The 23,014-nt window shown below is 40.3% G+C and overlaps 1 protein-coding gene across 1 annotated transcript in view; it reads right to left on the minus strand.

Moving 5' to 3' along the window:
* PLA2G4E (phospholipase A2 group IVE) overlaps positions 1–22,235 on the minus strand; it is a 144,051-nt gene extending 121,816 nt beyond the window's left edge. The window contains exon 1 of the mRNA XM_036736285.1: positions 22,053–22,235. Coding sequence (XP_036592180.1) covers positions 22,053–22,235 — 183 coding nt within the window. The remainder of the gene's footprint in view (positions 1–22,052) is intronic.
* Between the last annotated feature and the right edge of the window lie 779 nt (positions 22,236–23,014).

The following is a 23,014-nucleotide window of genomic DNA, read 5'->3' on the forward strand; positions in this document are numbered from 1 at the left end:
TTAAATCACAGGACCTCTCTCCTCATGGAACTTTAATTCAGTAGGGAATTTGACATACACAAATACCTCTGATTCAAAATAATCACTGATAGCTACAAGTAATTTGTGAAATCAGGGTGGGGAAGGATATCAGGGAAGGCAACTTGGAGGTGCCATTTGAGTTGGGAATTAAAGAGTAGGTTTGGTTTCCCATCAAGAGGGTGGAGTATAGGCAGTAATCCAGCCAAACTATACCAACATTCCTCTCCAAACAACTTTAAAATAACTCCTCAAATAAAATTTTGGAGCAGCAGAGCCAACAAAAGCTCAGAATGAGACATTTTTCCAGCCTAAGACAACTTGGGAGGTAGGCAGGGGAGGTCTGTGACATGGAGGTAGGAGCCAGTCCAGAGCAGGGACATCAGAGGTGGAGCTGGGAGGGGCACAGCAAACAGCAGGAGCATCTTCAGGAGCTCTTGGCCTGGGGCTGGAGAACTAGTCAGAAAGAGATTATAGGTTTCAGAAAGAGTGCAACTGGCACTGATTGGTAACTCTATTGCCCCCAATCATTCTAGGTCACAATTCCAGGTCCAAGAGGAATGCTAGTGTGTGCAACTGCAGGGGAGCAGGGGCCCTTCCAGGGTAAAAACCAGAGCATGGACCAGGAGAGCTATGACCACACCTCTCCCTGGATCACATCACTTTGGAAGCACTGAAAACTTGCATACTCCCTAAACTCTCTTGAAAACAGCAGCACGAAAAAGTCTAAAGCTTGGGCCAATGTCTCCTCACTCTCTGGTGAGCAAAGCCCAACTTTTAACAGTTCAAAGACAAATAGGCTGGGAAAATGTGCAAACATTGATTGTAGAAAGCTGCTGTGGTGCCACAACCAAAGCCTCAAAGAAAAATGCTAATTTGGACCCAAGCCCAACCAACATTCCTGGAAGAGCTAAAGAAAGAAAGAAAAAAGGTAGCGGGAAAATTGGGAAAAGAAATGAGAATGATGCCAGAAAATTATGAAAAGAAAATGAATATCTTGGCAAAAAGAGGCAAATAAAATTGAATAAAATAATACCTTTAAGGTATTAAAACAGAATTAGCCTAATGGCAAGAGAAGCACAAAAATTCACTGAAGAAAATAATTCCTTTAAAATTAGAATTGGGCAAGTGGAAGCTAATGACTCCACAAGACATCAAGAAACAATAAAACAAAGTCAAAAGAATAAAAAAAAATCAGAAAATGTGAAATATCTCATCAGAAAAGCAACTGACCCGGAAAATAGGTTGAAGAAAAATAATTTAAGAATTATTGGACTATATGAAAGCCATGATTTTTTTTAAAAGAGCCTGTACATCATATTCTAAGAAATCGTTAAGGAAAACTGTCCTGATATCTTGCATTCAGAGTATAAAATAGAAATTGAAAGAATTCAGCAATCACTTGCTGAGAGAGAGCCTAAAATGAAAATCCCAGGAATATTATAGCCAAATTCCAGAGCTCCCAGATCAAGATGAAAATATTGCAAGCAGCCAGAAAGAAACAATCCAAATGTTGTGGAGTCACAGTCAGGATTACACAAGATTTAGCAGCTTCTACATTAAAGGATCAGAGGGCTTGAAATATAATATTCTGGAAGACAAAGGAGCTAGGATTGCAACCAGGAATAATCTAAACAGCAAAATCCAGTATAATCCTTCAGGGGAAAAAATGGATATTTAATGGAATAGAGGACATTCAAGCATTCTTGATGCAAAGACCAGAGCTGAATAGAAAATATGACATTCAAACACAAGACTCAAGAGAAGCATAAAAAGGTAGCATGAAAGGTATTCATGAAAGGCAGAGCCAAGATGGCAGCTGGAAAGCAGGGACTTGCCTAGGGCACTCTGCAGGACCCTCCAAACACCTATAAAAATGGCTCTGAACAAGTTCTAGAACTGCAGAACCCACGAAATAGCAGAGGGAAGCAGGGCTCCAGCCCAGGAAAGCCTGGATGGTCTCTGGGCAAGGTCTATCACACGGAGCTGGGAGCAGAGCAGAGCCCAGCGTGGGCTGCACCAGGACCAACCAGACTGGGAGCCAGGCGGAACAGACCGTAGCACCCTGAATCAGTGAGCTGTGGCAGTTACCAGACTTCTCAACCCACAAACACCAAAGACAACAGAGAAAGTTAGTGGGAAAAACTGCAAGTACAGAGTGAAAGGAGTTGGCAGTTCAGCCATCACCCCAGGGCCAGCAGAGGTGGTGCAGCCCTGAGGACAGAACTACAACTGCAGTTGCTTCTGGCTCCAGGCCCACCTGGTGGGAGGAATTAAGTGGCGGATCAGAGCAGGAGTGCTCATATCTGAGTCGCAGTCCAGGTTGGTGATTCTTGTGGGAGAGGTGCAGCCCCTCAAGCTTGGGACAAAGTACTCTTTACAAGCAGTCATACCCCAACAAAAAAACTCGAGGGTCAAGTAGTTGGCTGGGAACATGGCCAGGCAGTGAAAACATACTCAGATTCAGACTCAGACTTTGGAATCTTTCTTTGGTGACAAAGAAGACCAAAACATACAGCCAGAAGAAGTCAACAAAGTCAAAGAGCCTACATTAAAAACCTCCAAGAAAAACATGAACTGGTCTCAGGCCATGGAAGAGCTCAAAAAGGAGTTGGAAAAGCAAGTGAGAGAAGTAGAGGAAAAATTGGGAAGAAAAATGAGAAGGATACGAGAAAATCATGAAAAACCAGTCAATGAATTGCTAAAGGAGACCCAAAAAAATACTGAAAAATACACTGAAGAAAACAACACCTTAAAAAATAGACTAACTCAAATGGCAAAAGAGCTCCAAAAAGCCAATGAGGAGAAGAATGCGTTGAAAGGCAGAATTACCCAAATGGAAAAGGAAGTCCAAAAGACCACTGAAGAAAATACTACCTTAAAAATTAGATTGGAGCAAGTGGAAGCTAGTGACTTTATGAGAAATCAAGATATTATAAAACAGAACCAAAGGAATGAAAAAATGGAAGACAATGTGAAATATCTCATTGGAAAAACCACTGACCTGGAAAAGAGATCCAGGAGAGATCATTTAAAAATTATTAGACTACCTGAAAGCCATGATCAAAAAAATAGCCTAGATATCATCTTTCAAGAAATTAAAAAGGGAAACTACCCTGATATTCTAGAACCAGAGGGTAAAATAGAAATTGAAAGAATCCACCGATCACCTCCTGAAAAAGATCCTAAAAAGAAAACTCCTAGGAATATTGTTGCCAAATTCCAGAGCTCCCAGATCAAGGAGAAAATACTGCAAGCAGCCAGAAAGAAACAATTTGAGTATTGTGGAAACATAATCAGAATAACCCCAGATCTAGCAGCTTCTACATTAAGAGATAGAAAGGCTTGGAATATGATATTCCAGAGGTCAATGGAGCTAGGATTAAAACCAAGAATCACCTACCCAGAAAAACTGAGTATCATGCTCCAAAGCAAATGGATTTTCAATAAAATAGAGGACTTTCAAGCTTTCTCAGTGAAAAGACCAGAGCTGAATAGAAAATCTGACTTTCAAACACAAGAATCAAGAGAAGCACGAAAAGGTAAATAAGAAAGAGAAATCATAAGGGACTTACTAAAGTGGAACTGTTTTGTTCACATTCCTACATGGAAAGATGATGTGTATAATTCATGAGACCTCAGTATTAGGGTAGTTGAAAGGAATATATATATATAGACAGAGGGCACAGGGTGAGTTGAATATGAAGGGATGATATCTGAAAAAATAAAATTAAGGGATGAGAGAGGAACATATTGAGAGAGGGAGAAAGGGAGAGATAGAATGGGGTAAATTATCTCACATAAAAGTGGCAAGAAAAAGCAGTTCTGTAGGAAGGGAAGAGGGGGCAGGTGAGGGAGAATGAATGAATCTTGCTCTCATCGGATTTGACCTGAGCAGGGAATAACATACACACTCAATTGGGTATCTTACCCCACAGGAAAGAAGGAGGAAGGAGGTGAAAAAGGGGGAATGATAGAAGGGAGGGCAGATATGGGGAGGAGGTAATCAAAAGCAAACACTTTTGAAAAGGGACAGGGTCAAGGGAGAAAACTGAACAAAGGGGGATAGGATAGGAAGGAGCAAAATATAGTTAGTCTTTCACAACATGAGTATTGTGGAAGGGTTTTGCATAACGATACACATGTGGCCTATGTTGAATTGCTTGCCTTCTTAGGGAGGGTGGGTGAGGAGGGAAGAGGGGAGAGAATTTGGAACTCAAAGTTTTAAAAGCAGATGTCCAAAAAAAAAGTTTTTGCACGCAAGTAGGAAATAAGACATACAGGCAATGGGGAATAGAAATCTATCTTGCCCTATAAGAAAGTAAGGGAAAAGGGGATGGGTGGAGTGGGGTGACAGAAGGGAGGGCTTACTGGGGAAATGGGGCAATCAGAATATATGCCATCTTGGAGTGGGGGGAGGGTAGAAATTGGAAGAAATTTTATAATTCAAACTCTTGTGAAAATCAATGCTGAAAATTAAAAATATTAAATAAAAAATTTTAAAAATTTAAAAAAAGAAAGGTATTCATAAGAGACTCAATACAGTTAAATGGTTTGCATTCCTATATGGGAAGATGATACATGTAACTCCTAAGAGTTTTATCAATATTAAGTCAGTTAGAAGAAGTCTATCTAGACAAAGACATCTTGGGCCATCTCCAGTCACCCTGGTGAATATCAGGCCACTGGACCTAGATGGCCCTGGAGGAGAAAGTGAGGCTGGTGACCTTGCATAGCCCTCCCTCACTCAAATCAAAGTCAACTGAAAATCATGTTATCATTTCCCTGATGTCATGGTCCTCTTTGAGAACGAAGGACAAATACAACAACAACAATCTAGAGAAAGGGAATGAGTGTGAGTCTTTTATGTAGGGATAATCTCCCAAAAGGTAAACAAACAAAAGAATGAAGGAGTGAGAAAGAGAGATTCAGTGGGAGATGGGAGAAGGGAGAGGTAGAGTAGGGAAAGTCTGCTCACATAAAAGAGGCTTACAAGGAAGAGTTTTTATAGTAGAGGAAAAATTTGGGGGTGGGGGGATGTAGAATGGATGTGGAAATCTATCTTGCCCAATAAGGAAATAAGAGGGGAAGTAGATAAGAGAAAAAGGGGGAGGGATGATAAAAAAGAGGGTAAATTAGGGGAAGCAGTGGTCAAAGGCAAAACAGACTTTTGAAGAGCAAGGGGATAAAAAGAGAGAGAGAGAAGGGGAATAGGATAGAGAGAAATACATGATAATCCTAACTGTGAATGTGAATAGGAGGGGTTCACTCATAAAATGGGAGTGGGCTGCAGAATAGATTAGAAACCAGAATCAACAATATGTTATTTACAAGAGATACACTTGAAACAGAGACACACAGAAAGTTAAAATAAAGGACTAGAAAGGAATCCATTACACTTCAGCTGAAGTTAAAAAACAAAAGGCAAGGGTAGTAATCATGATCTCAGGCAAAGCAAAAGCCAAAATAGACCTGACTAAAAGAGATAATTAGGAAAACTACATTTTGATAATAGGTACCATGATGATGAAGTAATAGTAAAAAAATTTACAGTTTCTATGATAAAAGCCTCATTTCTCAAATACATAAGGAACCAAGTCAAATTTATAAAAATAAGAGCCATCTCCCAAATGATAAATGACTAAAGGATATAAACAGGCAGTTTTCAAAAAAGAAATCAAAGCTATCAATAGTGATATGGTAAAAAATGCTCTAAATCACTACTGATTAGAAAATGCAAATTAAAACAACTCTGAGGTACTACCTCACACCTATTTGAAATGACAAATGCTGGAGAGCATGAGGGAAAATAATAAACTTTTGGTGGAATTGTGAACTGATCCAATCATTCTCAAGAGCAATTTCAAACTATGCCCAAAGGTCTATAAAACTGTGCATACCCTTTGACCCAGCAATACCACTACTAGATCTGTACTCCAAAGGGATCAAAGGACAAAGTCCTATATGTACAAAAATATTTATAGCAGCCCTTTTTGTGGTGGTAAAGAATTGGAAATTGAGGGAATGCTCATCAATTGGGGAATGGCTGAACCAGTTGTGGCATATGATTGTGATGGAGTACTATTGTGTTACAAGAAGTTATAAGGGGGGTGGTTTCAGGGGAAAAAAAAACACGGCAAAACCTACATGAACTGACGCAAAGTGAAATGAAAAGAACCAGGAGATCATTGTGTGTAGTGACAGCAATGTTGTAATGATGATCAACTGTGAAAGACTTGGCTACTCTAATCAATATAATGATACAAAACAACTCCAAGGGACTCATGATGAAAAAAAATATTATCCACCTCCAGGAAAAGAACTGATGAATTCTGAGTGCAAATTGAAATATAGTTTTCTCGCTTTCTTTCCTTTTTTTTTTTTTTTTGCTTTTTTGTGATATGACTAATATGGAAATATATTTTGCATGATTTCACACATATAGCTAATCAATTTCATTCTGCTTGCCTTCTCAGTGCATACAGGAGGGGGTAGAAGGCAGGGAGAGAATTTGGAGCTCAAAATTTAAAAAGAAAATAATATTCTAAATAAGTAATAAAATTTTTAGGAGAATAAATGCAAAAAAATGGGTGGGTATGATTCACAAAGGGCGGGGAGGATATTTTTGACACTGGGGAGCTATATAAGATAATGCAGGAGAGCAAGAATCATGTTAAGGGACCGGAAGATAATCCAGTTTGGCTGGTATGTAGAGATTAAAGAGAATAGAATGTGAAAAGAATGGGAAGATAAGGTGGTACCAGATGATAGAGGGCCTTGAATGCCACAAAAGAGTTCAAATACCATAGGGAGCCACTGAAGATTTTTGGACAAGGGAGTCACAAGTTTAAACCTATGCAAAGAGAAGATTTGTTTCCTAACTGGTCTTCCTGCCTCTCATCTCTTTGCTCTCCAAATCCTCCCACCTGATAGTCTGCTGAGACAATAACCTCACCATAGTTTACAATTTCAGAATGCTTCATTAGGCACTGAGATGTTAAGTGACTTGCTTATGGTCACCCAGATAGGATGTGTCAGAGGTAGGATTTGAATCCAGGTCTTCCTGACACCAAGAATGCCTCTCTACCCACTTATCCATGGTACCTCTCTGCTGTACTGGCAGATTAAATTTCCTGAAATGCAACTCTGATCATAATATTCCCTGGCTCAAAATCCTTTAATTACCCAATGAATGAAGCCTGAGCCCTGGACCTGGCCTTTGGGATCTTAAGGCTGAGCTACCCTTAACAGCTTTATCTCAAATTTTTTCCCATTTGGCCAATGCTCCAGCCAAAGTGGACCATTGACCACCCCACCTCACTATCTTTTCTCATATTGTACCTTTTGCCTAGATCAGGAGTGGGGAACCTGTGGCCTTGAGGCCACATGTGGCCTTCTAGGTCCTCAAGTGATTTATTAAGTACATGCTATGTCCCAAGTATTGGGCTGAGTTGAGTATTAAAAAATAATAATATTTGAAGAGAGCCCATGCTCTCAGGGATCTTATATTCTAATAGGGAAAGAAAGATAACGCATATCTAGCCATCTGTAAAATGAGCTGGAGAAGGAAATGGAAAACCATCCAGTATCTTTGCCAAGAAAACCCCAAATGGGGTCACAAAGAGTTAGACACAACTAAAAAATGACAGAGTGACAACTTAATGTGTTGGTTTAGATACAGTAAGAACTTACTAAATGTTCTCTAATTTATTCATCCCTTATCTCTACACTCATCCACACTCATCCTCACTCATCCTCACTCATCCACACAGAACTTAGTCACTTGCCTTGTACATGATACTTAATTTTTTTTAACCATCCCATGATTTCATCAGTATAAGAAGCTCCTAATGAGGACCCTTCTCCACCTATGCAGATTACTGCCTCCTTTGCCATTTATAATCTCAAGAGAGTTGCCCGGGCTATTGAGAGGTAAAATGATTTGCTGTGTATCCCATGGCCAGTATGTGTCAGAGGAAGAATTTGAACCCAGGTCTTCCTGGCTCTGAGGTCTGCTCTTTACAACATCATTTAAGAAATATCAATCACATACAATCATAGGTCTAGAGCCAGAAGGAAGCTCAGAGGCCAGTTAGTTCAATCCTCTCATTTTACAGATGAGAAAACTGAGTCCCAGAGAAGCTATGACTTACCCAAGCTAAGACAGGTAGTTACAGAGGTGGGATTTGAACCCAGTTCTTCTGATTCCAAACCCAATGCATTTTCTACTATCTTATGCTACCTCTCTACAGGTGCTTATGGTTGAAATGGGACAAAGTATTTTGAATTTCAGGTAAATTTATAGATTCTCGGAGGTAGTAGGCACCTGTGAGGTCATCTTGTCCTGAGCAGGAGTCCCCTTGAAAAAAATCCCAGACAAGGAGCTGTAAAGCCTCCACAGCAGACAGTGGAATAAGTATTTATATAGCCTCTAGTATGTGCCAGGTCCTATGCTAAGCACTTTTTTTTTCATCTCATCTGATCCTTGCAACAACCCTGCAGGTAGGTGCTGTTATTATCCCCATTTTACAGTGAGAGAAACTGAGGCAAACAGGGGTTAAGTGACTGGCCCAAGATCATACAGCTAGTAAATGTCTGAGGTTGGGTTTGAACTCAGGCCTTCCTGACTGCAGCCCCAGTGCTCTATGACAGTTCTAAGAATGGACATATTTATCACTCCAGCAAGGGCGGAAAGTGCTGCATTTCCTCTCCTCCTCCTCTACCAAATCCCTTATGTCTGGAAATGGGGGAGGAGAGAGAGGGGTACCAAGTTTTCAGATGCGTGAAACAAACCTCTGCAGAACCAGACCACGACAGAAGTCACACTTGTTGGACCTTTGTCCCAGACCAACTGAAGGTCTGTTGTGGGGAAGGGTTGGAAGAGGCGTGAATGAGGGAAAGGTCAAATTTATGGCAAAACTCTTTTTCTCATCTTCCTTTTTCTCTCAATTGAATCACCAATCCCCCATTCTTCAAGGCCCAACTTAATTCTTTCATTAGTGGTCATTGTCAAAGGAAGTTTTGACAAAAGAGGTGAAGGAAATTCCAGCAAGTAGCAAATGTCCAGGGTGGGATTCCAATCCGGAGCTCTCCTGACTCCAAGTGAACAATCTTTTAACTGTTGGATTTGGAGTTGGGAAGGAACCTGGGTTCGAATCCCCTCCACCATAGGCTGCCAGACTCACCCTGAGCAAGTGAGTACTACACTCTTTTGGGCCTTTCTTTCCTCATCTTTTATAAAGGGGGCCTTGGAAAAAAATGCTCTCCAAGTTTTGAACTAGCATTAAATCCTATGATATAGTGATTCTAAAATCAATCAATCAATCAAAAAATATCTATTAAGCACCTACTACGTGTATTAAGGTATACAAAAAGAGACAAAAGACAGACCCTGCCCTCAAGGAGCTTACAATCTAATGGAGGAGTTTACATTCTCTCTCTCTCTCTCTCTCTCTCTCTCTCTCTCTCTCTCTCTCCATCTCTCTCTCCCCCCTCTCTTTCTCTGTCTCTCTGTCTCTCTCTCTTTCATACACACACAAACACACACACAAACATATAGACACATACACACTCATGCTTTCCTCTTTTAGGTTCACTTCCATCTACACTATATATCTTGTATGTACCTAGTTATTTTCATGTTGTCTCCTGTACTAGAATGTAAGCCCCTTGAGGAAATGGATTGTGTTTTTGCCTTTCTTTGTCTCCCTATCACTTAGTATAGTGTCTGACACATTGTAAGCCCCTTATAAATGCTTACTGACTAATAAGTACCTCACAGACCTGCAGCTATAGACACACACCTCCAATCCTCTGCTGCCTCTGCGGCTTTCTCATTCAAAATAAGGTCTCTCCCATTTGTGGGAGTACCAGCTAATGCCCCTGACCTCAGGCCTTTGAACTGACTTCTAGGTCAGCCCCTGCTCCACTGGTTTTCAACACCCTGGAAACTGTAATGGGGCAAGAGCATAAGCCTTAATGGCATAACTTGGAGATATCGTGGGCTCTGTTCCAGACCATTGCAATAAAGTGAATATTGTAATAAAACATGTCAAATAAATTTTTTGGTTTCACAGTGCATACAAAAGTTACGTTTACACTATTACTTTTAAGTGTGTAATAGTATTATCTCTAAAAGATGTACATACCTTAGTTAAAAAATGCTTTATTACTGAAAAATACTAGCCATTTCCTGAGCCTGCAGTGAGTTGTAATCTTTTTGCTGGTAGAGGGTGTTTCCTCAGTGTTGCTGGCTGCTGATTGATTAGGGTGGTGGCTGCTGAAGGTTGAAGTGACTTGGACTAATGTCTCAAAATAAGACAACAATGAAGTTTGCCGCGTCAATGGACTCTTTCTTTCTCTTGAACACTTAGAGGGTATCGTAGGGATTTCAATTAGCCTGATTTCGATATTGTTGTATCTCAAGGAATATAGCGGCCCAAGGAGAGGGAGAGAGAGCGGAATGCCTGGTCGATGGAGCAGTCAAAACGCAAATAACATTTATTGAGTAACTTTGCCATCTTATATGGGCACTGTTTGTGGCGCCCCAATACAATGACAGTAGTAAGATCAAAGATCGCCTATCACAGATCACTACAACCAATATAATAATAGTGGAAAAGTTTGAAATACTGAGAGAATTACCAAAATGTGACATAGAGACACAGTGCAAGCACATGCTTTTGGAAAAATGGCACCTTGCTCGACACAGGCCTGACACAAACCTTCAATTTGTTAAAAAAAAAAAAAATACAAGATTTGTAAAATGCAATAAAGCAAAGCGCAATGAAACGGGGTATGCCTGCATATTCCTAGGCGTCTTGTGGATACAGAGGGAGCCAATGGTCTCCCCTGGGGAGGAAAAACTCCCAAGGGAGGAAGACTTCAAGGTGCTACAAAAAAACAGAGAAAGAAGGAAAATATGGAGCACGGGGTGGAGCTCACAAGATGGTTCACAAAGACTCCTGGAAGGGTTAAGAATGAGGAAATAGAGAAAGCATTTCCTGCGTCAAACAGAATGAGGACATTCAGGTAAAGGTTGCACACCTGGAGATGGGTAATCTTTACTCACAGATAGTAAGCATGACATAAGCAGCCCTTCCCAGCCAGGAGTCAGGCATCCAGGAAATCAATAAGCATTCCTTGAACACCTACTATGTACACCTGGCACTGTGCTAAGCACTGGGGATACAAAGAGGCAAAAACATAGCCCCTGTTCACATTCTAATAGGAGACACACATGTATAAATTAAAAGGTGCATCTTCAGAATGCATAAAGGTAATTTGAAAAGGAGAAAACTTATGTGGGGGAGGAGGAGGCTGAGGGGGGAAAGAGGAGGGAGAAGAAAAGTGTCCTGCAGAAGGTGGGGTTTGAGTTGAGTCTTAAAGAAAACTAGGAAAACTAAGAGGCCCAAGCGAAGAGCCAGAAAACCAGAGGGAGGAGGATAACCATTGAAAAGGCATGGAGATGAGAAATGAAATGTTATGTTCTAGGAACTGTAAAATCAGGCCATCATAGTGTAATTGTATGTAAGAACAATGCTACTTGCCGCTACTGTGGCTGTGTAAGACCAATAAAACTAGCAGACAGAAGGGCTGCTAGCACAGATTCTTTGATCTGCTTTTCTAAGGAAAACAATTTTAAGGTGTTAACAGTCTTACTTTAATTAAACATACATACACCTTTCACTTAGTTCAGGGGGAAAAGCCAGCACCCTGAACTTCAGAGAGAATACAAACAGAAATTATAAGCATGCGTTATATAACAGAGCAAATAAACACGAATCAGCAGACAGGCTTCTAGCTATCTGCCTAAGCAATGCACAAACATTTACCAAAGAGAGAAGCACCAACATCTGGGTTTTCAAAGCCAGAAGGCAGGGGGGCTGCTTCAATGGCTACCCAGAGTCTCGTCACCAACATTCTTTCAATGAGTGTGCCCCAAACAAAAAGCTAACCTCAGAGTATGTACTTCTTTAGGGTCAGAGTGCTTCACACCTCTTGAGGGTTTCCCACCTCTCATGACCTAACTAGCAAAAGGTTGTGGGCCTTCCTACAAGCAAAGGCAAGACTCAATCAAAGGCACTTGATTGCCTTAGTGCTGAGAAGTACTCCAAAAGAAAAAAAAAACAGTAAAAAGTCCCACTTTGCTTGCCCTTTCATTGCAATAGTCTCAGAAGGCAGTATGGGGCCCCATCAATTCACCAAAGTCACACATTTCAAGGAAACTCATTGGCCAATATTAACAACAGCCACAGCCTGCAAGTCAGGGTCCACAACCTCCTGAAGAGAGAGCAAGAGGACCCTGGGTAAATCTTCAGGATTATCTCAGAGAGATGCTGAGTGCCCTATCTGTTCCTGGGGCTTCCTTAAAAGAAGATGTAGGAGGGAGGAAGTGATAGCTACACACACACAGGAATGTACAGATTCCCTTGGGTAATTCCAGAAGTCCAAGCCTAGGGAAAAGTGCAATGTCATCCACGTAACTCCACCTCACCATGACTCAATGTCCTACCCATCTCTGTCTTCCTGTAGTGGCTGCATCCTGTATCAGGTATTCAATCACCCAAGCTCCTTGACTCCTGGTTTCCCCGGCTTCTTCCTTCAAGTCTGTTGCAACAATTCGGCTAGCAGCTGCCGTAAGGGTGTAAGACCTGCCAACAACCAGCACCCAGAAAACTGCCAACACAGGTTCTTTTGATCTGCTTTACTAAGGAAAGTAACGTTAAGGGGTTAACAATTTCAGTTTAATCGAACATACAAATATCATTCACTTAGTTCAGGGGAAAAAGCCAGCACCCTGAACTTCAGGGCAAATACAAACAAATTACAAACATCAACAGACAGACTTTGTCTGCTTCAAATCTCAATGCATCGTTACCAGGGTTTAACAAAGTCCCAACATCTGGGTTTGCAAGCTGGAGGGCTCTTAACTACAGCTGCCCAGAGTCTCCACATCAACACACCTCCAAGAGTGAGAGCCCCCAGCAAATAGCTCTGTTCTCTCTTTTTATACACTCTTTAACCATTATCAAACACCATCTGAGTGACCAGAACTGAGGCTCCTACTATTGGCTCTGGTCTTAGCAACTCCCCTTAGGACCCTGAGGGCTTCACGCCCACATAGGCTTAGCACCTAGTACATAGGGTTTGGGCCTGGGGCTTTGCACCTAGTAAGGCTCAATCAAAGACAATTAATCATTCTAAAACAGTAAGAAAGTCCCACCTGAGTTACCAATGCAAAGTCTCAGTTAAAAATCTAATTTTCTGCAATTTCTAAGTACTGGTGTATTCCCTGAGAAAATATCTATAGTTTGCCTTCTCTATATCCTGTTTGTATATAGTTGTTCATATGTTTTCTCCCCCATTACATGGTGAACTCCTTCATGTCAGGAACTGATTTTATCATTTAAAAAAATCTCTAGTGCTTTAATAAATGCTTGTTGACAACTTAACCTAATTTCATTTTAATAGTGGCCTTCTAGAGACAATACTCCCCCACCTTGACTGCCTAGTTAGTGATTCTAGCAGTGGTCATTTTACCAGATGGGGAAAAGGGCTGGGTCAGAAATGACAGACATTTTTGGACAGGCAGGCCTTCAGATCCCCTCAAGTCATGTTTCATAGGCAGCCACCTACTCTACCTACCTATACCAGCCCTAGAGTCCACGCTCAAACCTTCCCTCTCGATATGACAACATTGTCTCAATCCATGGACTGAGGGAAAGGTTCTTTGGTCCCATGACTGGTTGACTCAACCATTATTTTTGCCATCCTGAACCCCCCCCCCCGGCCCCCCGCCTCCGCAAACTCACATACAAACTAGCACCAACAGGTGACTTCAAACCCTAGATGGCTTTCCTGGGAAGGAGTCCAGAAGAAAATTGCAAAATGTATGAAGGGCATCTCCAGCAGCTCCCTCCATCACTCATTCACTCAGCAGATATTTGCTAATCACAACCTTTGTACCCAGTGCTATTCTAGGCACTGTGGAAGATAAAAAAGGAGTGTAAGCCTTTGTTGTCGAGGAACTTCTGATCAGGTAGAGAAGATAAAGCTAAAATATTTAGGACAATTATTGTCATTAGTCGTTTCACTCGTATCTAACTCTTCATGACCCCATTTGGGGTTTTCTTGGCAAAGATCCTAGAGTGGTTTGCCATTTCCTTCTCCAGCTCATTTTACAGATGAGGAAACTGAGACAAACAGGGTTAAGTGACTTGGCTAGGGTCACAATCATATGGCTAGTAAGTATCTGAGGCTATGTTTGAACTCAGGAAGATGAGACAATAGCTGACGATAGGAAGATCAAGTCTTTTGTCACACTGGACCGAGGCAAACTTGTCCATGTCCAGAAGTGGGATGGGCAGGAGACCAAATTTGTTTGGGAGTTCCAGGATAGAAAGCTCTTTCTGACACTAACCCTTGACAGTGCAATCTGCATTAGGCCCTATGAGAAGGAAACAACTTGAAGCCAGCCCACCTGTTCACTGTCAACTCCTCTGCCAACAATTACCACTGAACCCAACCCCAGACTACCTCATTTCTGCACCCCGTCCCCCTCCCCACCCCAGTGTATTGTATCAACTGACTCTGGTCAAGGAACCCTCCAGAAATGGAAAACGTATGGTGCTGTCCTGGTCCTGGTGGAAGCCCATTTTGTATTTTTTTTAACTGCATCTGATGGCTGGTCCCAAGCCAAAAAAGCAGATCCTACGGTCGCTCCGAAAAAAATCAAGAAAATGTTCAACAATATTCATTAAAGAAATCGGCCTATAGTTTCCTTTCTCTGTTTTTACCCTGCCTGGTTTAGCTATCAAAATCGTATTTGTGTTATAGAAGTAATTTGGTAGGACTCCTTCTTTACCTATTTTTTCAAGTAGTCTATATTGTATGAAGATTAATTTTTCCTTAAATGTTCGGTAGAATTAATTCATGAATCCATCTGAGCCGGGGGATTTTTTCTTAAGGAGCTCATTGATGGCTTATTCAATTTCTTTTTCTAAGATAGAGTTATTTGAGTATTCTATTTCCTCTTCTGTTGAACTGAGCAGTTTATATTTTTGTAAATAGTCATCCATTTCACTTAGATTGTCAGTTTTACTGGCATATAATTGGGCAAAAGGGCAGCTAGGTGGCTCAGTAAATAAAGTGTCAGGACTGGAGTCAGGAAGACTCATCTTCCTGAGTTTAAATCTGATCTTAGGCACTTACTAGCAGTGTGATCCTGGGCAAGTCACTTAACCTTATCTGTCTCAGTTTCCTCATTTGTAAAATGAGCTGGAAAAGGAAATGACAAACCACTCAAGTATCTGCCAAGAGAAACCTAAATGGGATTACAAGAGTCAAACAGGACTAAAAATAACTGAATGATAAATTAGGCAAAATAACTCCTATTAGTAACATTGATTTCACCTTCATCAGTAGTACATTCACTCTTTCTATTTTTATACTAGTAACTTGGTTTTCTTCTTTTTTTCTTTAAAAATCATATTAACTAATGGTCTATCTATTTTATTGTTGTTGTTGTTGTTTTTCATAAAAACCAGCTCATAGTTTTGTTTATTTATTCAATAGTTATGCTTCTTTTCCTAAACTTTCAGTTTTATTAATTAATATAAATTATTATTTTCCTTTGATTTTCAGGATTTCCATTTCAGTGCTTAATTGGAGATTTTAAATTTGTTTTTTTTATAGTTTTTTTTATTTGCATGCCCAATTCATTAATCTGCTCTTTCTCCTTTATTTATGTATGCATTTGAGGTATAAATTTTCCCCTAACTACTGTTTTGGCTGCATTCCACAAATTTTGGAATGTTGCTATTCTCTCTAATGAAATTATTGGCTGTTTCTATGATTTGTTCTTTGACCCACTCATTCTGTAGGATTAGATTATTTTGTTTTTAATTAGTTTTTAATCTATGTTTCCATGGCTTTTTGTTACATGTAATTTTTATTGTATTATTGTCTGAAAGGGGTGCATTTGATATTTCTGCTTTTCTGTATTTGATTGTGAGGTTTTTGTGCCCTAATATATGGTCAGTTTTTGTGAAGGTGCTATGAACAGCTGAGAAAAAGGTATACTCTTTTTTATTCCCATTCAGTTTTCTCCAGTGTTTTATCATATGTAACTTTTCTAAGATTCTATTAATTTTCTTGATTTTTTTCTTATTTATTTTATGGTTAAATTTATCTGTCTCTGAGAGGGGAAAGTTGAAGTCCCCCACTAGTATAGTTTTACTGTCTATTTCCTCCTATAATTCATTCAATTTTCCTTTAAGAATTTGGATGCTATGCCATTTGGTGCATGTATGTTTAGTGTTGATATTACTTCATTGTCTATGAGTTTGTTTATTTTTAGCAAGTTGTAGTTTCCCAGTTTATCCCATTTAATTAGGCTTATTTTTGCTTTTGCTTTGAGACTGTGATTGTTACCCCTACCTTTTTTACTCCAGCTAAAACATAATAGATTCTCCTCCATCCCCTTATTTTAATTCTGTATATGTCTCTCTGTTTCAAGTGTGTTTCTTGTAAGCATCATATTATTTGGTTTCTGATTTCTAATCCATTCTACAATCTGTTTCTGTTTTATGGGTAGGTTCATCCTATTTACATTCACAGTTATGATTACTAACTGTATTTCCCTCCATCCTATTTCCTTCTGTTTATTCTTCTCTTTTTTTTAATCCTGTCCTTCCTCTAAAGTCTGTTTTGTTTCTGGCCACTGCCTTCTTTTATCTGCCCTCTCTTTTCTTCAGTATTTTTTCATGTTTCTTTTAACCAGCTGTTAATTGTCTCTTCATAATTCCTTTGCATTCATTTTTTACCTAATTTTTCCTCTACCACTCCTATTTGATTTTGAAAATCCTTTTTTAACTCTTCCAGGAATTCTGGTTGGGCTTGTGTCCAATTCACATTTTTTTTCTTGGAAGCTTTGCTTGTAGTTGTTTTGACTTCATTGTCTTCTTTTGGATTTGTGTCTTGAGTTCTACCCTATCACCAGAGTAACTTTTTTATGGTCAGTTTTTTAAAATTGTTGTTTGCTCATTTTCCACTGTATTTCTTGATTTGAAACTTTCTGTTAATTCTGGGTTCTATTCCCATCATGGAGGGGAGGAGGGGGTCCTTTCTCAAGCTTCAGATTTTTTTCGTACTTCCATTTTCAGAGCTAGTCCTAGGAGTTTGGAAGCTTTTTGTGTTTCCAAGGTGGTTTGATCTAGAGAGAGGTGTGGTCACTTATTGCTCTGTTGGTCTGCTCTCTGGTCCTTATCTAAGAAAGACTCCCAATCCCTTGAGATTACAATCAATATTGCTCCTCCCTTGGGACCAGAAACCCTGTTCCTCAGGGTCCCTGATCACTTGGTGATAGAAGTGTTAGTGCCCCTCAGGGCTCCCAGTCCCTTTTTACTGGAAGTACTTCTCTCTGCCCTGAAACTATGACCCAGAAGTGGTTATAGGCAACGGTGTTGACAAACGGCATCTAGTCCTGCATCCATTGCTTGCACAAAAGTACCCCGTCGTAATCTCTTTCTCTTCAACTGACAGGTCCCCTTACCAAGTCTGACTTGAGAGCTCCCAAAGGTGCTGCTATGTCTGTCATTGCCTCCTAGTCCCACCACTAATGTTTTATCATGAGTTCCAGGTCAACCTCCTCCCCCATATCACAGATCTCTCTTTCTGACCTTCTGTGTTGTTTTGGGCTGAAAGAATGTCTCACTCTGACCTTCTGTTGGCTCTGCCACTCCAGAATTCCATTTAAGGCATTCTTTTTAAGTTGTTTGGAGGGAAATGTTGGGAGAGTTTGGCTGAGTCCTTCTCTACTACACCATCTTGGCCCACAACATACTTTTCAGTTTAATCTGTATTATTAGCATTTTCTCCATTACTTTCGATAATCAACAAAATAATAAATCAAGCCCTGATTTGTAACATTTGCCAATTTCTAAAGTGAAATTCTCACACTGAAAATTTAACAATCTTGGGAGTTTATATGCACATCCCTGCCTGTGAGATACCTTATTTGGCCTTACAGAATTTATATCTAGTCAGGAAACCAACAGGTACACATGAGAAAAGATCAATAATAATAATCCAAGACAGTAAACTCTAACTTTTTCCTACGTAGTCACTACTTTCTCTGGTAACCTAAAGATAATGTGTTAACATGTTACTTATCCAGGTGACTTGCATTTTAACAGTAATCTTTCCAGGAATAATGTAGTAATATAAAGGAGGACCCTTTCTGGTGGGAATGTCAAGGGTCAAAGTGATGGTGAAAGGGAAGGTATTTGTGACTCCTTCAAGGCACAACACATAGGCAGCCACCAACTCTGTGATTCTGCACAGGTCTGCTGATACACAAATACCATCACAAAATCTCACACCACATCAACATATTGAGCAGAGTGTGTGTGTCTGTGTGTCTGTGTCTGTGTGTGCATGTGCGCACATGCACATGTGTGCACATACACATGCAATCCCTTCATGTTAACCAGATCAATCAACAAGCATAAATTAAGCAACTGTGTCAAGCTGTGGGGATATAAAGATGAAGGTGAAAGTTATTGTCCTCGGGTACATATAGAGGTAAGTATTGGAGGCTGGTCCATGATCAAAAGCCTCTGACAGGGGCAGGTAGGTGGCACAGTGAGTAAAGCACCAGCCCTGGAGTCAGGAGGACCTGAGTTCAAATCCGACCCCAGACGCTTGACATACTTGCTAGCTGTGTGACCTTGGGCAATTCACTTAACCCCAATTGCCTTACCTTCCCCCCTCAAAAAAAAAAACAAAAAAAGCCTCTGATGATATTTCCTTTCATGAAAGAGACTAGAGAAACTACTTCCAGAAGAATGGGGATGCTATGTAATAAAAATGCCTTAGAAATTCTTGACCTTGCATAGTCATTCTACAATTGGTTCAAGTCCACTATGCACTATGGTTAGGAAAAGCTTTTTTCAGTCAACTGCAGAACTAGAACTGTGAATATCTGCAAAAGGCAGCTAGGTGGAGCAATTCTGGACTTGGAGTCAGGAAGACCTGAGTTCAAATCTAGTCTCAGACATTTATGAGCTGCATGACCCTGGGCCAGTCACTTAACATCTCTGTACCTCAGTATCCTCAACTGTAAAATGAGGACAACAAAAGCACCTATCTCCTACGGTTGCTGTTATGCTGATAAAATGAAATAATATTTACAAAGTGTTTTCCAAACCTTAAAGCACTATATTAAATACAAGCTATTATTATTATTATTATTAAAAAGGTACCAGTGACTCATTCTCTTCAGCATCTCATTTGCTGATCACAACTACTGAGAGAAAATATTGTCTCTCAATGTGTGGCCTACTAATATTTATTCCTTTTCCATTTTAACTAGAATTATTGGAGACTCCCAACCCTGTGAGTTTTGAAAGCTCAAAAGAGTGAGCATCCTGATGTCCTAGTATCCCAGTATTCTAAAGTCTGAGTTTTTTAGGCAGCTCAGCTTCAGTAGCCTAAGGAGTAAGGAATGGCCTTCAGAACCTATTCCAGCATTAGCTGAGACAAGGACCCACCTGACATAATGCATTTGAACATTGGTGGGATAAATATCACATAGAAACATAGCTCAGTGTAAACCCATCTCCCCCTCCCCTCCAACCCCCCCACAGAGGTAGGGTAAGGGAGAATATATACATGAGGTTTGGGGGACAGGTTGGGAAATGTTTGACCTTTTGTTTTTGTTATAGCCTCAAAGCATATATCCTTTATAAAAAATAATTGATGTTAAATGAGATGCTGAAATGCGAACAGTGGTGGCTAACAGCAGGGAAAACACAATCAATGGTAGCAAGAGCTGGTAGCATTAGAGAAAAGACACCCCAAACCCTTCAAGAGCACCCCTAGAACCTTGAGGGCAAAATGGAGAGGCCTGACTCTTAGAGAGTGGGCCAGAGCTAGGAATATACAAAATACACACAAGACGGTTGCAGAGGAGGGGTATTTGGGGCAGCAGGGGCTGGAAGGGTGAGTTACTAGTAGCTATGAGAATCAGAATAGGTTTCACATAAAAGGAAGCCCTTGAGCTGAAGATTGAAGGAAACTAGAGTTTCTAAGACATAGAGGTGAGGACGGAGTAGATTCCAGGGATAGGAAATAGCCAATGTAAAATCATGGAACTAGGAGATAAAGCAGTTTGGTCAGACTGTAATGTACATGAAGGTTACTCATATATAATATGGCTGGAAAGGTAAGTGTGTGGAGATGTTATGAAAAGCTTTAAATTCCAAACAAAGGAGTTTACTTTTGATCTTAGAGATCGTAAAGAACCGCTGCAGTTTATAGAGTTGTAGAGTGAAGTGGTTAGATCTGTGCTTTAGGGAAATCACTTTGGCAACTATATGGGGGATGGATTGGCAAGGGGAGAGAATTGATAAAGAGAAGCATAGGAAGAACTGTATGAACTGATTTGAAATGAAGTAGCCATAATCAGGAGAACAGTATACATAGTGACCGCAACAATGTAAATAAGAACAACAAAAGAATTAAAAATGAATGCTGTGAAAAAAGAACCACACCAAAGAAAAGATTTGAGAAGGTCCCTCCCTGAAAGAGTGAAGAATTATGGGTATGGAAGACTACAAATGAAGTTAGAATTTTTAAATGTGGTGGATAGCTTTACTGAAGCATTTTTCAAAAATATCTTTGTAATAAAGAATGGCTTTCTGGGAAATGGAAGGGAACAAAGATATATTGGAAAATATAAGTGATTTAAAAAAACGAAATGTAATGTATCAATAACATTTTGTTTTAACATTTTTTGTGCATTTTATTTTTGGTTTTGTATTTTTTTAACACAGGAAAATAACAAAAACAATAGCCCAGGCAAGAGGAGATAAGATCATTTTTCAATCATTCAACAAACAATAATTAAGCATCTACTATATGCAGCACAATGTGGGAGGGTAGGGGAAAGCAAAAGATTTAGAAAACACACTTCGTTCTCTTGTGCCTTACTGAGAGATAGGTAAAGGGATGTGCTGGTAAATGTTTAACAACCAGCTTTCCCTCCCCCCAAAAAATGTACGCAGGACACTTTGAAGTTTAATCTGCACTGTTAACCTCTTTAAGAAGTTAATCAAGGATTAGCCCCTTTAATCAAAACTCAAATAAACCAACCTTTAACTTCTTAAAGAGGCCTATTCACTGAATGGGCATTACCTCACTCAAAGTGAGAACTGAAAAGACCTTAGTCTAAAGGGGCCAGGTTCTCCCATTGCATCCTGGGCCATCTCCAGTCATCCTGGTGAATATCAGGTCACTGGACCCAGATGGCTCTGGAGGAGAAAGTGAGGCTGGTGACCTTGCACAGCCCTCCCTCACTCAAATCAAAGTCAACTGCAAGTCATGTCATCATTTCCCTGATGTGATGGTCCTCTTCGAAAAGAAGGACAAACACGAGCATCGTTAATACTTTCTCCATCACTTTCTTAAGTCTAGACAATCAACAAACTCAAGCATCAAATCCTAATTTACAGCATTTTCTGATTTCAGAATTATAAATATTCACATTGAAAATTTAACAATCCTCTCACAAGCCATTTCAAGGTGGCTCTAGTACATCCCTGGATGGGTACCAACATAGTTATAATAAACAACACATTATTTCATGTTAAATGCTTTGGGAGACAGTGGGGTACAATGAAAAGTGTGCTGGATTAGGTATTATAACACCTGGGTTTGAATCCTGGGTTTTCCACTTACTATCTGCGTGGTGTTGGACAAGTCACTTAACTCATGTGGGTCTCTTTTTCTTCATCAGTATAAGGGGAATGGGGGTTGGATATAGGTAGCACTAAATGACCTCTTAGAGCTCTTCCATGGCTAAATTAATAATCTTTATAGAGGTGCAAAATAAAATGCTACATGAAACCAGAAGGAGATAGATGTTCTTAAAGAAATCTTCCTGCCCTCTTCTCACAGTGATCACAGCACTTTGAGAAATGCCACGGGAAAAAAGAATTACATTTTCCAAGTACAAGACTGCAGTGACCTACCTGAGAATCCTGGGAGATGCTAGGAAGCGAAGATGGGCAGACAGGCAGCCCCAGATCCTGTATGTCCTCAGAATCACTCAACTCCCTTCCCATCCAACTGTCTTCTTCAGCCCCTTGGAGATTCCGGGGGGCAGACGTATTGTTTTCAAGGTCTGGACTGCCTCCTGGAACCTGCTGGCTCATTTTCAGCCTGGTCTGCCTCCACGCTGCTTAGCTATGCCCTGCTAGAAATGAGACTAAGCAAGACCTGGGAAACGTCCTGGGCACACTACCCTTCCTCAATAATAAAACAGTCAATTACCTTGATGGAAGAGCATTTGGGAAGAATACAGACAGCTTCAAGGGAACTTTGCTAGAATAAGAAAGCAACACCACCAAGATTCTTCCTGGAGATAAATCTGGTTAATTATTAAGAAGAGAGAAAGAAACCAAAGTCAGACTGAAGGAAAAGAGCTAAGCTAAAATTTGTATTTTAAATTCCTTCTGCTGCTTATTACCTGAGTGACCTTGAGCAAATCACAACCAATCTGGGCCTGTTTCCTCATCAATAAAAGAATCTAAGCCTTTTTTCCTGGAGAGAAAGCTCTTTTAGCACCTTGAAGGAGGTTAGAGGAAGCTAGGCTGAGCTTCCCACCACCCCCGCTCTAGGGTATTCCTTGGTCACACAGTCCCATGGGTTACAGCTCTACTTCCAAGCCAGATAATTCAGGACAACTGAAGGCAGGAGCACTGACAGAAACCATTAGGTCATGTTTCCATCCTGATGCCGCAGAGTTCTCAGCAGCAGCAGTTCTTCAGTCATAAGCTATTTTTAAAAAGTATGAAACCCCAGACTCAGGAAACATCTTCTTGGGATGTGTGTGGGAAGGGAGCCCACAATACATTAGGAATATTTGGGCACATTGCAAGGAAACAAGATTATTGGGTACAACCATTTCCCTTTAAAATTTAAAATTGCATGA

Source organism: Trichosurus vulpecula, chromosome 8 (assembly GCF_011100635.1).
Source record: "Trichosurus vulpecula isolate mTriVul1 chromosome 8, mTriVul1.pri, whole genome shotgun sequence".
Taxonomy (NCBI): Eukaryota; Metazoa; Chordata; class Mammalia; order Diprotodontia; family Phalangeridae; genus Trichosurus; species Trichosurus vulpecula.